Source organism: Carassius gibelio, chromosome A1 (genome assembly GCF_023724105.1).
Source record: "Carassius gibelio isolate Cgi1373 ecotype wild population from Czech Republic chromosome A1, carGib1.2-hapl.c, whole genome shotgun sequence".
Classification (NCBI taxonomy): Eukaryota; Metazoa; Chordata; class Actinopteri; order Cypriniformes; family Cyprinidae; genus Carassius; species Carassius gibelio.
Window position 1 is genome coordinate 10,601,662 of NC_068371.1, and position 17,713 is coordinate 10,619,374.

The 17,713-nt window shown below is 37.0% G+C and overlaps 1 protein-coding gene across 1 annotated transcript in view; it reads right to left on the reverse strand.

The window, feature by feature from the left end:
- Positions 1-17,713, reverse strand: part of LOC127990397 (receptor tyrosine-protein kinase erbB-4-like) — a 217,992-nt gene that overhangs the window by 55,267 nt on the left and 145,012 nt on the right. The window contains exon 3 of the mRNA XM_052591497.1: positions 13,926-14,112. Within this exon, the coding sequence (XP_052447457.1) occupies positions 13,926-14,112 (187 nt within the window). The remainder of the gene's footprint in view (positions 1-13,925; positions 14,113-17,713) is intronic.

A 17,713-nucleotide genomic window follows, 5' to 3' on the forward strand; every position in this document is an offset into this window, starting at 1 on the left:
AGAAGACAAAGATCAACTGGGATATTGATATTGCAGCTCTCCAGCGAACTGCATTGTGCCGATAATGAATAAAGGACATGGGGTGGCTTGTTATATCCAATACACTGCATTCAGTTTGACACAATGAATGCCATCTCGATTACGGAGACACTGAAGAGTTCAAAGCAAACTGACTTACACTTACAATGTCTCACAGTAACGAATAAGACATTTCTCAATGTCAAACCAGTAACACACAAACCCCTTTGGTAAAACAAACTGGCAACCTCTTGGAATACACAATTAGTTGTTGTCACAGTAGATTACGGTACATTAGGAAGCACTGCAGCAGATATTTTCCTTTGTGAATTACTGCACAAACACACTAGGTTGCAGCATTATTGCACATAATCTTAGCTTATTGAAAGGGTTTATATATATATATATATATATATATATATATATATATATATATATATATATATATATATATATATATATATATATATATATATATATATATATATATATATATATAAGTATAAGTAAAGTAGCAGAAAAGGAAAATATTTTTTTTATTTTTTTTTATTCTGCAAGGACACATTAAACACATCAGTGATGATAAATGTAATGGTATAAAGACATTTATAATGTTACAAAATATTTATATTTAAAATATTATTTAGAGAATATGAGGTTTATGCACCTGTTGCACCTTTTTTAGATTTGTATTATTATTATTATTGATTAAGAAGTTAAATAATATTAGTCAGCAAGGATGCAGTAAATGCATTAGAAATGACTGTAAAGACATTTATAATGTAAATAGAACGTGCATCATGAAAATGTTACTATTTCACAAAAATAAGCAGCACAAGTTTTACACATGCAGTTATGAATGAAGGACTATTTTTGATTTCCGAGGAATCATGTGACACTGAAGACTGCAGTAATGATGCTGAAAATTCAGCGTTATCACCACAGGAATAAATTACATTAAAAAAGTATACATATGTTAACACTTCAAAATACAGCATTATGGTGAGCATGAGAGGCTTCTTTTAAAAACACAAAATCACTCTGACACCAAACTCTTTGAATAGTAGTGTAAAGTGTCAAATAAACTGAAACGGAAATTCAATTCAAATGTATGTCTGTCCAAAAATTGCAGTACATGTACAGATTATACACGGACTGAACATGAATTTCTGTTTTAGTTCTTAGTAGTGTCTCAAATACATATCTTGCAAAGATTTGAATCCAATAAATCCAGTTACTCATTGTCATCCTGGCATTTCACAAATACAACTCATAGTTTTCTCAAAGACTTGTGCATGACTATTCCTTGAAGGCTTTCATACTGGAAATGTCAATCTTCATGCCAATCTACCTCTAGAAATGTACGTGCAGTAAGTATAAGAAAGTCTGTTAATGAGCAATGGGTGGGCATTTAAAACTTTCTTATTATTAATTATATGCTAGTAGGGTGGATTATTTACAACTATACAGAACAGAATAAAGACGACCTTAACAAAACTCAAGCACCCAAATGACCCAAAAAATGACAATCTATTACGTTTTCCCTTGATTAACACAAATTGTTGATGCCAAAACCGCCTAATAATGACAGACCTTTGACTATTTCATGAAGTTTCTTGCAATTATGTTTGACATTAAATGCTCCGACTGCACTCCATAGGGATGATGAGTTAAACATTTAATGGTGGAGCTTCGCATTAGGTATAAAAGGAAGAAGAAGGGCTGCCGAGAGAAGGAACACCCAAAATGCAATTTGCCACCAGAATTGAGTCAGGAGATCTCTTTATATCCCCACCGCACAAAGTCCTCAGAGAGCTGTTTTAATCACATTCAGCTGCAATGAACGGGCTTTGTTTTTGAGAGATTCAGAGGCAAACCAATTATTACCCACAAAGCGCTCTTGCTGTACCCACTTTGTTCTTGACTGATGGTAGGAAATACACAGTTTGCTGACATAATTTCATATTCAAGAAGTAATGCTATTACAATAGCTTTGGAAATAAAATCAAAGTACTAATAACTATCATTATTTAGGGTGAGAGGTGACAGCTTTAGAAAGTTAATTTATGTTCACGGCTTATTTCAGCTAGGCACAGTATAGCTATAGCAAAACAGCAGCTAAAGAGGCAAACAGAGAGGCTTTTTATTGTAGAATTTCTGCTTTGTTTTCTATTTTTGTTCCTTCTGAAAATAAAAATTTAAATTTAGTGGTTTTACATCACCAAGTGAATGTTTGAGGTTATAGAAACTGAATTAAATATTTTTACAGTTCTTGGGCCCTATTTTAACAACCTCAACGCAAAGTGTAAAGCGCACGGTGCAGGTGCACTCAGGGCATGTCCAAATCCACTTTTACTATTTTAAGAGGTCCCTGCGTTTGGCAGGACCTCTTCAATCATTTAGGCCTCACTGCTTCAAGTTTGCATTCAGCTGCTTCCATCTGCCTCCAACAACTGATGTTGACAGTATATTCTAGAAAACGTCTGTCACTACTTCTGTTTCATTGCAACTTTCACTGAATTTTCCCAAATAAGGTGAATATGGTGCTCACAACTCACTTTGCACATCATACAGCCAACAACACCGCTTAAGTGACCTTGAAGTTAAAAGAACAACTCAAAAAGAATCTGTGCAGCTGCTGTGCAGCTTCAGTACAAATCATGTTCACAAAATCACTGAAATGCATCCGCAATGGGCCCAGCTGGATGAAAAACATCCACACAATGAAGGCCCAGCCTTGGGTTCATGGACAGAAGCTCAGAAGTGATAAAGTGTTTACTAACTGAGCAGCCAAGGCTGTGTGAGGAGAGCAGAGGACTGGCCATGCTAGCCCAAGAGGCTCTGTGGGGGTGGGTGGCAAGCATGTTTCACATCAAGGCTATTGCATTAATAGCCACCAGGGATGTGCACAAACATACATATGAGGAAACAAAACAAGTGTTGGGTTGAATGGAGATTTGTGTAACATAATAAATAATTGAAACAAGGTGGAATCATGGAGTCAAACCAAACTTAACCACCAAACCTTCAGAAAACAAATAAATATTTAATCATTTTATATCACCAAGTAAATATAGCAACTTTCAAATGGCCAGTTATATATACTCTGATTAAATAGTAAACAAAATAGTTGTTTTTCTATTTGAATAGACCCCTAATTTCAGATTTTTTTTGTTTTGTTTGTTTGTTTGTTTGTTTTTCTAAAGGGGAAAATACACTCATTTATTTTTTTCATACAACAGATAAATTTTTAGAGGGGAAGGGGTGGGGTTTGTTATGCACTGTTTATACAAAATGGATCAACATGGTGTGAGTAAATGACAGAATTTATATTTAATTATAAATTAGAATGATATTTTGCATTTCATAACTATAGAATATTTTTCATAACCTTTACACAGATCAGAAAAAGGGTAAAGAAACATATACATGCATGTGCACAACAGGTATTTTATTAAATGCTTTGTTAAAACAATATTTAAACAAAAGACATGTACAAACCAGAATTACTAGTCGCAGTAAGTTATGATTTGCCATTTTCTGTTGAGTAAGAAGATAATGCATAGTTTGCATATTAAATGACTAGTGCATGTTTTCATGTCAAATGTTTCATTATTAGAGAAAATTTGGCTATTGGAAAGATGGAATTATTCATGATTATGCATTGAACATATAACAGTGGAATATACATATAAAAGGGCCCCTTTCGATACAAGATTAATCAATTGAATAATGCTTTTATTAGGCATATGAACGCATTAAATTTTCATGTGGCAATAATTGCTGAAGCTTTTATCATAATTTACTTTATCATCATGATTTTGGGAAAAGTTAAAAAACAAAGTGTGGTCATAACAGGTTTAATAACTTTTTTTCAATCACCACCTAGCTTGATAAATCCCTTCTCAAAGACTTACTGTTTGTCAATTTGATTTGGGTAACACATTTATTCTGAATGCCTTCGGCAGAATTCGAATTAATACTAATATATATATATATATATATAATACTAATATATATATATATATATATATATATATATATATATATATATATATATATATATATATATATATATATATATATATATATTAGTGGTGTGGGCATAGATTTTTTTTTTTAATCTAGATTAATCTCTCTGTGATCTTGAAATTAATCTAGATTAATCTAGATTAAAATGGCTAATTCGAATTCTGCCGAAGGCATTCAGAATAAATGTGTTACCCAAATCAAATTGACAAACAGTAAGTCTTTGAGAAGGGATTTATCAAGCTAGGTGGTGCATTAGAAAATGGGCTCATCTCCTGTTTCCAAAATGCATCACAAAGTGCTTGAAAAAACTGTAAACTAATTCCACATTGCACAAGGTGCAAACAACATTACGCCTGTTTCACACCAATGTTTAAGTTTTTTTTTTTTCAAGTTTGTAGGTGTCAAGGTACAGAAACCAAATAATTAAATGTAAAATAGCACTGGATAGTCTTCAATGTAAAAATGAAATATACAATCAAACCTACATTTATTCAGACACCTTCAACATTTCTCACATTATAACAGTTTTGCCATATATATATATATATAAAACAATATCCCTGGTGTCTGAATAATTTTAGCTTTGACTGTTAAAACTACAAACTAATTCGGTCAAGAGCAGTGAGTGATTTTAAACGCATCCAATATAATACACATCCCCTTTTTTCCCTCAACTGTTTACTTTCACTTAAGAAATAACTGACAGTTTTTTCAAGCATAATTTCCAAGGTGGATATTTTTACATTTTTTGTATGTATTTGTCGGCACAAGAGCAAAAATAAGCAAATTCGATGTTCATGTGTTTTGAGACACCTATCTCTTCGCAGAAGAGATCTCGGTTCAGTGTCGCTGTCCGTGATACGCGGCTCTCTTTCTCTCTATCCGCACCGAACACCAGTAACCAGCTACTCCATTCAGCTTTTTCGCGTCTTGTGTTTGGATGCTTTAATGTTTAAATCCACAAGCGGTAAGGCGTAAAAACATGTGAAAAAGATAAGCTTTCGTGACGATGCACAGCAGTGGCCCGTCAACGCAGCATCCTGGTGTAGCACCCGTCCAGGGACTTCTCTAAGGTTGGATTCAGGGTCCAGCATTCACTGCCATAGAGGAGAATGGAGTCTACCGTCGCGTAGAAGAAGCTGAGCTTGATTTGGCGGGAAAGGTTGGAGTTCCATACACTGTTCATGCCGTTCAGGGCCCTCCATGCAAGAGCCTCCCTCACTTTTAGATCTTGCTCAGTTGAGTTGACCCATGCGCCCAGGTATTCGAAGTCCTCAACTTCTTTCAGCACAGTGTCTCCTGCTGTTATCAGAGGTTGATGTTCTGGTGGAACGTTGTAGGTCATGACCTCAGTTTTCTTTGCATTTATCCTAAGACCAACCTTGGTGCACTCTAGCTCTACCCTGTGTAGTAGTTCCTGTGCTTGTTCTATGTTGTCGGAGAGCAGACTGATGTCATCTGCATAGTCAAGGTCTGTCAAGACTACTGCCGGGTGTCGACTTGACTTCCTTGGTGTCAGTGTGAAGCCAAGTTCCTGCTCTCGCCCACTGATTGCCTTCTTGAGCACATAATCAAGGACTATGATGAAGAGGAAGGGGGCTAGTGTGTCCCCTTGCATAACTCCAGCCAGGATGTCAAACTCCTCGCTGTTGCCATCTGGGGTCACCACCCTGGCCCTTGTTCCTGAGTACATGGACTCTATTGCCGGAGTAGGTTCGGAGGAATTCTGTATGCCTTCAGGATCTTCACCATCGTACCTCGGTGAATCAAATCAAATGCCTTTTTGAAGTCTATGAAACATAGGACTGCAGTCAGGTTGTCCTTCCTCACCTCCTCTATCAATCTCCTGAGTGCCAAGATCTGGGCTCTAGCAGTTCGCCCTTCTCGAAAGCCGTTCTGATTTACTCTCAGGTGAGAGTCGATTGCTTGACGGACCCTGTTCAGAATAATGCGGTTGAAGATTTTCGCAATACTACAGGTCAGACTGATGCCTCGGTAGTTGTCCGGCTTCGAGAGGTCTCCAGATTTGGGCACTGGCACGATGTTTGATAGAGACCACATATCAGGCAGTCGATTGTGCAGCAGAGCAAGGTTGCAGAACTCTAGAATGATGTCATCAAAGTCACAGTTCTTCAGCACCACTGGGGGTATGCCATCCGGACCAGCACTTTTTCCCACTCTTACTGTGGCTTTTGCCTTGACGAGCTCACTGAGTGTGAAGGGACCATCGTTGATGTTCAGGTTTGGGAGGTCTGATGGTATTTCCTCTTCCTCAGCCGCGTCTGCTGTTTCCCCCAGCAGCCTTTTGAAGTGGGTTGACCAGGTCATCACCATCTCCTCCGGGCTGTGTCCCTTCACCTGTCCCTCCTTTGTCCTCTTCCGCCCCGTCATTTCATTGATGACCCTCCAGGCCTCCCCATACTGCGGTTCCCCTTGCGCCGCGTGCACCCTCCACACTCTTTCCATCAGTTCTTTCCTTTTGATGGCATCATAGGTTCTGAAAAGAAACTGTTTGGCTTCGTTCAGCTCACTGCGCCTCTCCGCAGTTGGTTCCCGCTCAAAGTTGAGGCGGGCTTCCTCCACCATCCCACGTGCTGCTATGACCTCTGGATGTTTTGATCGCAGGGAGGTTCTGACTTTCTCCATCTTAGGCACGCACAGTCTAGTTGCCTCCTTGTTTACTGTGACAAATCTCCTGTCAAATCTCCCCTGTCCAGCTGCTGGAATCGTCTCCTCACCTCCATTGTGTATCTGGTTAGAAGGCCAGGGTCACCTGAGAAAGCTTTCCAGTTATACTGTATTTTGGGACTTGGTTTGGGAACCCTGAGGCTCAGGCGAACTTTCATTGAGACCACGGAGTGGTCTGAGCCCACAGAACTAAAAGTGCTGTATAGCTCAGCATTCACAATGGAGTTCCTCCACTTCTTCCTCACTAGGATGTAATCTAGCTGTAGTAGCATTCCTGAGGCTCGGTCCCGGAAGGTCCACCTCTTTCCTGTTCTCTTCTGGAAGATGGTATTTGCCGCCAGTTACTCGTGCTCCGTGAGGAAGGCAGTGAGGTAGGTGTCATTGCAGTTGGTAGAGTTGTGGTAGGGGAAGGGTACGTCCTCTGGTCCAGGCCTCGCATTGAAGTCCCCAAGAATTGCCAGGAAGTTGTGCGTTGGGACGCCGCGGACCGCTCTTACAAGGTCCTCAAAGAACTTATCCACCTCGTCAAATGGCGCCACGTTGGTGGGTGAGTACATGACTATGACTGTTGTTACTGGGTTACCTGAGAACTCTGCACACATGATCCTGTCGGTGTGGTGGTAAACCCGACGTAGAGCCTTACGTGCCTGTGGGCCCAGCATTAACCCTACACCACCTGTTGCGGCTTGGGCATCATTCCTCCATGCTGATGTGGAAATAAACGTGCATCTCTCCACTCTGCAGTACAGTATTAGGCCATCAGTGTGCACTCTCCTATGTTCTTGGACCCCCAGGATCTCCACTCCCCGTTTCTCTGCACAATGTGCAAGTTCTATCAACCTCACTTCTTCTCTCGCTTTGCATGCGTTGAAGGTTCCCATAACAACTGGTTTCCGACAGCGCATGATTGCATTGGACGGGGTATGTAGTCGGACAGGACCCTCCCCGGGACAATCCCAAAGTTTAAGGTCTCGTTGTCATGGTATCCTCCAGGAGGAGGACCAGCACCACCATCCGCCGAGATGTTCCTACGGACTCCCGCTGCTGGAAGTATAGGATTTGGGATGTCTTTGTGCTCCATGGTTGGCTTTACTATGCTGATAGTGGACTGTGGGGCGCAACTCCTCACATACCCGATTTTATTTCAGAGTGACCTTCTCTTAGACAGGTTGCCATCCAACCTTGCCGTCCCCATCGGCCCATGCTATTTGACCCCTAGATGGGGGCAGTGGTTGACAGACGCCAGGCGTATCCACACACCGGTGGGCCTGCACGTCGTGCCTCTGGGGCCCACTGCTGCTCCGAGATCCCCTGCAGATTAGCCTGGGGCCTCGCAGCACCCAGTATCTGTGTGTGGCCACGTGGAGGCACTGCAGGAGTCTTGGTGGTAGAGAGGCTGTGTACCGGCAGGAGGAGGCTTACGCACTCGGCTCCTCTTATTCACCTCCACTAGAGGGGCTAGCCGGTAGCAGTAGCTGAAAGCAGAGAGTAGCAGGCAGGAGCAACATGCAGCACACAACATGCAACATGCACTGACTACAAGTACATCTACGCACTACTGCACATGACACATCACACACACCCTGTGCAAGCAAACACACACCAATTATAAAACTAAATAATTATGAAATTAAATTAATGCATGCTTTATATAATAATTTTTCATTGGCAGTTCATGCTGACTAATGAATTAATTAATGTTAAATAATGGTGTAATGAATGAGGTGGATCAGACACATGAGTATTTGTTATGTTAAACAAATAGTGGAATACCCCTCCCCAACATGTTTTAGAGAAAACCAAGCCTCTGGTTACAGTGGTATCAAAGACACACATCAAGATCAGATTGTTTTACAACTCAAAGGGATGAAGAGTTTTCACTCTAAATTCACCTTGAAACAGACAAATGTAGCCTTTTACTGTACAGTACATCCTAATTTGTCTCCCTCCAGATTTAACAACTTGAGAAATGAAGGGACAAGTACCCAATTTTCCCCATCATCATAATTTTTCCTCTTTTAGTGTTTTGCTTATGTATTGAAACAAACTCTTTCAAATTAATATTTTAGAATTACATAACTGCTTTCAGCCTAGAGTCTTTCCACTTCAAGATACTCAAACTGGTTCCTTTTCACCAACCAACTTCAGGCAAGATCAACTTAAGCCTTCAGGTTACATCAGGACTCCCTTTCAGACAGACAAGACTATAATTTGCACCTTTTTACAGAGGTGTGTTTGAACTAAGAAACTGATGTTTCCTTCAAGCTGTAGATCTGCAGAATATCAAATTGTACCATAGATTAATGTCTTCATTTCTCTTCTCTTTACTGCTTAGGCTTCAACCCCTCTTCCTATGCCGACTAAATGTGTGTGTGTGTGTGTGTGTGTGTGTGTGTGTGTTTATGTGTGTTAGACTATTTTAAGTGTTTATCTAGTTAAAACACTTAAATCCTCTTCAGAAACAGAAAGTAGTGCAGCGGCTTTGGTTACAGGAATAACAGTTTAATGGTGGCATTTCTGCTGTTCCATCAGCACCATCAGCTGTCAAAAAGTCTCTTTCACTCATTCTGCCATGCACTTCTTACACCAGTGTTGTGCATTGTACCCAGTTGATGGGAGAAGTATTCTTATAATGCATTAAAAAACATTTTTTTAAATAAAAATACAAAATGATTAATTTGTAATAAATAATTATTCACGATATTTTGAAGTGTCCACGATAACAATATTGTGTGTGCATTATCATTGTTTATCCTATTGCTGAATACCAACACAACTCTATTCTGCATAATTTCTTTGCACAGTGCACTCTGGGACTTCTTGGCATGTACGTAAGTGGAGTGTGTGTGTAATTCAACAATGGAATCATTAGAGAATTTACAGTCTACTAGACTGCTTTCATTACTGTGTAATATGTGTAATAATAAAATGCTGGATATAGAGGTCATCTAAGAGTGCATAGACAAAGAAGAGCAACATTTGATTGAAGGAACACAGAAAATAAGGTTACAGCCATTATTGTATCATGAGTTGCTTATGAAAGCTATTGATCATGCAGCAGCAGAGCCGTGTAGAGGAACCATGAGAGGGGAGCACATGGCCATAATCAAAGGAGTCATTCATCATCAATGTGCTGAATATCTCAAGGGGCTGAAGAACAACTTTCATCTCTTAAAACTCATACTGAAAATTGCAGAAACATGGTTACCACTGCCTCAACAATCAGACTTTACCAGCAACGCTGGAGGAATAGCTAAATTCAAAGCTTAAAAATATGATTTAAAGAATTTAGAGAGGAATTCAAAGGGCAACTGTTACCTCAAATGTGCAGCTCTTCCCATCATTGGACACAGTCATTTTCTTGCTGACTATAGGGGTTATGATATACAGCATTGTTTTTTATGAAGTGCTCTGTTGCAGTATCATAAATAGTGTGCAACGTCCTGCAACACTGGGCTGGAACATTCTGTTTGCAAGCTTTTGGGTGTTGAATGAAGTTATTCTGATTCTAGTGCACATTTTCCACTGATAAACTGTGGTTGTAAACAGTAACTAACTCATTTAAACGAATGCTCCAGTTTGAATGTGCATTAGGATCTATCGACAGCATAATTGGCATATAAAAAATAAACTTGTCTTTCAGATAGTAAGAAGTAAGAAAAATAGTGTTTCCAATGATGCACTCTAAGTCTGCAGAGGTTTCAAAGCAGAAATGTATGGCTTGTATTATTTATTCTGTAAAAAAAAAATTCAAATGAAAAAAAGAGAGAACAAAACGTATCATTCTGTCAAGGTTTTAGTTGCTATTTTTCTAGGCACATTTGATTATGCATAATTGACATAAAATGTGAATATTTCTGTAAGTTACCTTTTCTGCAAATCATAAAAAAGTCACAAGCCTCCCTGTTTTCATTCAAAATATCTTTAACTGTGTTCTGAAGACGAACAAAGCTTTTATGAGTTTGGAACGGGGGAAAGTGATTAATTAAAAAAATTTCATTTTGGGAGGAGTATCCCTTTAAATAAAAGCTTTCATTGACACCAGGCCCAGCAAACGCCAGATCCTGAATGTGCCTATCTGTAATTGATAAGATAAATGCGGTCTCCACAAAATATTTGCTTATGACATAGTAGGGAAATATCATAAGTGGTGTTAAAATGGATAATACAAAGCAATAAACATGTTGTTAAAGATAGAAAAATACTGTGCAGTGTCTGGTTGTGGAAGAACTAAATCATTGCATAATCTTCCTTCGGATTCAAATATTAGGAATGTGTAGTTGAACTTTATTTTTAATTAAGTTCCAGCTCACATGAGTAAAACATTGAGCATTTGTTCGCTTCATTTCTCAGCAGATTCCTTTGTAAACAAGAAACAGGTCGACGCTGGATTTGCAGAAAGACTGAGATTAAAAGGCAATGCTGTGCAATCGGATCCAACAAGAATGGCGCAGCACACTAATGTGAGTAAAAAACATTTGTACTATGTTTTTACTATTGCTTTGTTAGAGATTGCTTGATCTGTCCTGACTATGTGTGCATCTATTGCACTATGTGTGCATCTGTTATCCAATCATGGCATTGGGCATTTACTTCCCAGTCTTCATTGTGGCACGCCCGTAAAAACGGAGCAATTCTCGAGCCAGCCTCAAAACCAGGATAGAAAATAGCCTATTACTTAATGTTTTTTATGTTTTTCAATGTAAAAATAAAAAAAAAAAGATACACAAATGTCATAAGTGGAGCTCAGACAACAGTATTTGTAAGGTATTTTCAGTGGTCAGAAGCCAAATATTGGACACTTTGTTTACTGCCAATAGTCATAGTATTTAAAACAGAATGTCAGAAGTATAAGTAATGTGGAAACAAGAAATGCATCTCGTTTCCCCTTTATCAAAACAATTGAATAGGATGTACTTCAAAATTCTTGAATCCTGAAGTACATGCATCGTACCCAATTAATTCAAAGATGCAACCTGACACTTCATCACAATGATGGGAGAAACAATAAAAGGATACATATTTGGAGACACTAAGAAAAGAAGACAAAATGGCAGTGAGATACCCAGACTATCAATGCTCTATTTATTTATATACCAAGAAATTGTTTAATCAGCCATTAAAGTGCTAAAACCATATTTGTGATTAATGATACATGATTATGCAATATGACTACTGGGCATGCTAGTGGTTTTCTTAACTTTCTTCCCATCACCTACTGTGACCCCGTACCACCTGCGGGACTCCTCTGGTCTTCCATTGGCTGTCCATGAGTCATCAGAAGTCAGACAACCATTATCACGCCTCTGGCTGTTTGGCTCTGAGATGCAGCCAACTTCTTCTATTTGTCTGTTGGTTGTTTGACTCCTTGAGCTGTTTCTTATTCTCTCCATCTCTTTATGCATCCCACCTGGGATCTGAAAATATTGTTCTTAAATGAGTTTCTATATTGCGTGTTATAAGATATAAACAAAAGTCTTTCTATCAGGCAACCAAGCAAGGCTGAAGAAAAAAATAAAAAATAAAACATCTGTAAAACATGCTCAAATAAAACACGATACACTCATAAGATAAAATGGAGTCATATAACGAAGAGTGGATAATTTATATGAGAGACATCATCTGCATGATTATCACAGCCGCCACACTGCATTGCATGAAAGACATTATCAAAAGCAATCTTATCAGACCTGTGTTCAAATACACCATTCCCTGCTATGTTAATTTAATCTAAGACCACAACATACACATACACCAGTCAGACATTTAAACATTACAAACATAGACTCAGTCTACTAAGTCATTTAGATAAACTTAATGCACTAACACTATCCAATCTGCAGTATGAAAAATAATTAACAACTACTCTTCATTATCTTCTATCCAACAATTGCATATACAATACTGTTTAAATGTTTGGGTCAGTAAGATTTGATTTTTTTTATTGCTGCTGAGACGCCACTGCACTTGTCATATAATCACAACTATGAAGTGTTTTTAACCTCATACTGTTTAGTTTAGGTTTCAGACAATTAAATAAACATGTACTTGCAAAACAATACATTTAGAGTTCAGCCCAGATGTTTATGGAAGCAGCAATAACAATCCATTAAAATATAATTTGCTGATATGTTTTATTAACATCAGATACACATACGTGTAGTGTAAGTAAACATAAAGTTAATTATATTCTTATCCCAGTTCTCCAGCCACTAATTTGCATGTATTTTGGGAGAAATTGATGAATTCACATGTGATAAATCCTGAACTGCAGTGCGAATAAACATGGCGGCGTCCATCTCACATTACAGATCACAATCAAGATAATTTAGAATGGTTTTTAAACGACAAAACACACTCATTCGCACATATTGTGAATTGGAATATCAGGTAGTTGATGATATGGTAAGCAAGATTGTGAATATTTTGGGAAAATAAAAGGGGAAAAACAAAATAAAAGGATCTATCATACTCTGTTATTGTGGCCGCGGTGTATCATGTGACAAGCATGATGCATCGCCATGGAAACAATAAAGTAAAAAATTCTAAAGTGAAGGTCACCTAAAAAAAAGTCACTCTGGGGGGGACCGCTAGAATATTTTAATCTCACAAGTGAAAGGGTTAAAAGAATAACTAATATTTAAAATAACATTTTCTATTTTAATATTTTTCAAATGTATTTTAATACTTCATTTGGACTGAATGCATCCTTGCTGAATTCATTTATTCATTTTTCAGAACAAAAGGAATAATGATAATAATAATTAATTGATCTTACAGATCTTTTATATGGTAGTGTATGTTGACTGTTGAATAACAAAAAAAGCTAAAAAAGCATCTATAAAGCATTTTAAGATGGAACTTTAAGTTCAACTTTTAATAACTTGCTTTACTTGAACAAATATATATATATATATATATATATATATATATATATATATATATATATATATATATATATATATATATATATTATTTTATTATTTTTTTTAAACTGCTAAACCTTCTTAAATGCACATTTCAAACTGTTGTTTTGGGGAAATGCTGTCAGGGTAGAATCTTACAGATCTTTTTCAGAAATAGATGTACCTTTTCTGACAAATTTTGACATAAATACAAACAGCAAAAACTGAAACTTCAATACAGTTACAATATCAGAAAAATGTGTAAGATTTAGCAGAATATACCTGTCAGGTTCTTGAGGCCGAGTTGTCTAAGGCCAAAGTGGGCATCTCGTCTGTAGTTGAGGAAGATGGCCAGAGCGTAGCGTCCTTCATACAGTTTAGTGCCACGGATGATCCGCAGGTTCTCCAGAGGAAGATAGTCGAACTGATTCAGAGCCACCAACACGTAACCCGTCACCTCACGGATGGACTGCAGAGATACAAATAAATATATACATTTTAAACTGAACAAATGCATAGTAGAGTTACTGTACATTTCTTAGGTGAATGCCATGAATCATTTTCTTTAGGCTATTCAAGGATGTAGTTTGGCCTTTAGTCAAGGCTTTACCAAAACATCATCATCAAGTCTATTAGTCGATTCATCAGACAGTCTTTGTATAATATGAAGAGATAATGGCCCAAGAGAGCGCTGGACCCTCCCTCTAAACACCACATCAATCATGTTGACATCCAATCACTGTTTCATACTGCGTATCATTAGCAGGCACAGAGGACAGGTCTATTTCATGCAGAAGAAGTGAATGTGATATAGCTGTAGTGACCGGACACACACATACTGGAACTATAGTCATAGAAATCCATCTGAAGAGCTGACCAAGCACACACTGACAGCTGTCGCATACCTGCAATACTAGAGATCATTATTATATCAAATTTCAGATGGGACTTCAAGGCCAACAGCAGGTGAAAATAATTGTTGTATGAATTGTAATGTTTTAAATATGCATACATACATACAGAGAGATTCTACTGAGGATTTATACAATATATAATTCACCTGAAATTAAAAATTTCCTTTTTACTTTACCTCGGGTCATCCAAGATAAAGATCAGGTTCTTCATCAGAACAGCTTTGGAGAAATCTATCATTACATCACTTGCTCACCAATGGATCATCTGCAGTGAATGGGTGCCATCAGAATAAGAGTTCAAACAGCTGATAGACACTTCACAATAGTCTAAATGATTCTGGTTCAGAAATTTGCATCTCATTAAGCAAAAATGTGTGTGTTTATAAGAAACAAATCCATAATTTTAAATGTAAAGTGTCACTTCTGGCCAAAATAGTCCATAATCCATAATAATGCTTCCTCCAATTAAACAGTCCATCCACTGTTGCCTTCTCACATCAAAATTAATCAACACATTTGTTTAGAACTGTTTTCACTTGTAAACAGTGCTTGGTCTGTGCATATGTCTCATTCAGACAAGATGTATTATTTTTTTTTAACTGAAGAAAGCAATATAACGGATAGAAGACTGATATTGTATATTATTGTGGGTTATTGTATATGTTTTTATCAGCTGATTGGACTCTTCTGACGGCACCCATTGTCAGCAGATGATCCATTGGTGAGCAAGTAATGCAAAGATAAATTTCTCCCAATCTCAAACTCATCCACATCTCGGATGGCCTCACTACTAAATCTGTGTTTGTTATTGTCATCAGCAGCTTCTGTTACCTAGCAACAAACAACAATCCTCACCTTACACAGGCCTCCAGGACATGGGGATAGTTTCTAATTTGGTTCTAATTTGCCTTATTTAATTAAAGGATTACCTTGCTTTTCACAGCCCTCTCAAATAACAGTACTTTGAAACTAATTTGTTTTCTTACCCTTTGGACATTAAAACAATCACTGGACCAGTGCTTTAACTTTATAAAGAAATAATAAAAAAGAAAAAGAAAACTGACTTTATTATTATTATTATTACCTTCCTAAAAACACAGTCTGATTCAACTGCAGTTACAGTTCCGCGCCGCAATTCATAATTGATTTAAGCCAATTTAGCAAGCAGTAAACAATAAATAATTTATTTCTAAATGAGGTTTAAGCTGCCTAATGCATAGTTTTTGGTCACGTGATTGGCTCGAAGACCTGGCAAGCAAAACAGTCATAGACCTGCAGCACAAGCCTGTCAATTTTCTATCTGTTCCAATCCAAAAATATTTAGATCATCTCTCAAAAGAATAAAATAAAGACATGAACAAAATGCACGTTTTGGCCATTAGAAATCCATATATATCACCCGCTGCAATATTTCAATCACTAAAAACAGTTCAAATTCAGTTCACACATTATTGATGATGTGTGTTTTATGCAGGTGAGCAAATGAACCCGGAATATGAAAACACTGCACTAAATGGTTAAGTGTCACCTTTATAATGGTTTTCTGTGGGAAAACATTTAATATTACACTTATTACACACTGAGTTTATTTTTTGGGTTCATTTGCTTGCCTGTACAAAGTATGCATCGTCGATAAGGTGTTTACTGCGTTTGGCCTTTAAATATCACTGTCTACTACATTACTTAATGCAAACCTCATAAAAATAACTGGTGGTCAGTGGACATCACGAGGGTGTGACATCACGTGAAAACTGTCAATGTGCCTGTGGAGGTTTTGCTCTTTTAAACAGGAGCTTGACGTAACTTTGAATAATGTAGGATCACAGTGAGCCGCATGTTAACAAACACCGCTTTAGCTAAATGTTATGCATAAACACAGTCGCTGTGAGTATTTTTAATACAGAAAATTATTTTTGGCAGGTTTACATTCCAGATCTACAGTACGTATTAGTTAAGGACAGATAGCTTCAGAAAATCACTAAACACTATCTTGTTTTCAAGATACAGTAACAACAAAATGAAAATTTGCAGGTACCAAAGTAAGACAAAAATTTGCAATATGAGCTGTGGTAAATTTGTGTAAAGGAAGCACAACAGAGGCAATTTTTTTTTTTATAATAATAATAATAATAATAATAATAATTAAAGTTACTCTAAGTTGGTGAAAATAAATAAATAAACACAAATCCAAAAAAAGAAAAAAAAAAGAAAGGAAGATATAATATCGATATATGAAATTTTGGTATTATTTTTCAGTAAAACTATCTGCATTAAAGTTTGTGCATTAAGGGTAACTTTACCATTAAGGGGAAGCTGTATCTTTAAGAGATCTGGACAGGCTATGAGATCATGAAAAGTTTTTGCTATTCTAACTGTTCCCTTCACACACTAAAATTAGTTTATACTATCTATGCACTTCCCAGGAGAAAAGTCAACAGGGTGCATGTAGAAGACATTAAACATACAATGAACATATGAATGCTGATATTCAAAGGAATAAACAGGCTGTCCAATGTCATGCATCACAAACCTTGAAGCTGTAAAAGAGCGAAAATAATTTTAATTGTGGTCAAATAATTACATTTAGGAATAGGTACTCAAGTAATGGTGGATGATTTCAAACAATTATATCCCTTTATTAAAAATTGGTTGATCAAAAACATTGATGATTATACAGTAATGTGAAATGTAGTATATGTAAGAGATAATGATTTTACCGCACAATGTAGAGGCAAAGAACCACCTGAAACTCGTCAGTTACGGCTCGTTAGATCTAGCATTCTGCCCACTTTAAATCAGACACAGAAATTAAGTAGTGTGGTAAGACTCAGTTTATTTGAATGAATTACACCATTTATTTTAATTCGTTATTGAGAGTGAAAGAGAGAGAGAGAGAGAGAGAGAAAGAGAGAGAGAGAGATGCATGTTAAAATGACCTGCATCTGAGTAACTTGAGTTTAGTTACTACTTTATATGCAGTATATATATGGATAGATTATAATTTAATTTTTTATTTTCTGCTTTTATACATTTTAGAATATAGATTTTTATATTTTAGCTATTTCTATTTTAATTTTTTACATGTCTACAATATATATTTTGTTTCAGTTAATATTTATTTTAAATAACTTTTAATGATCTTATTTCTAGTTTTTA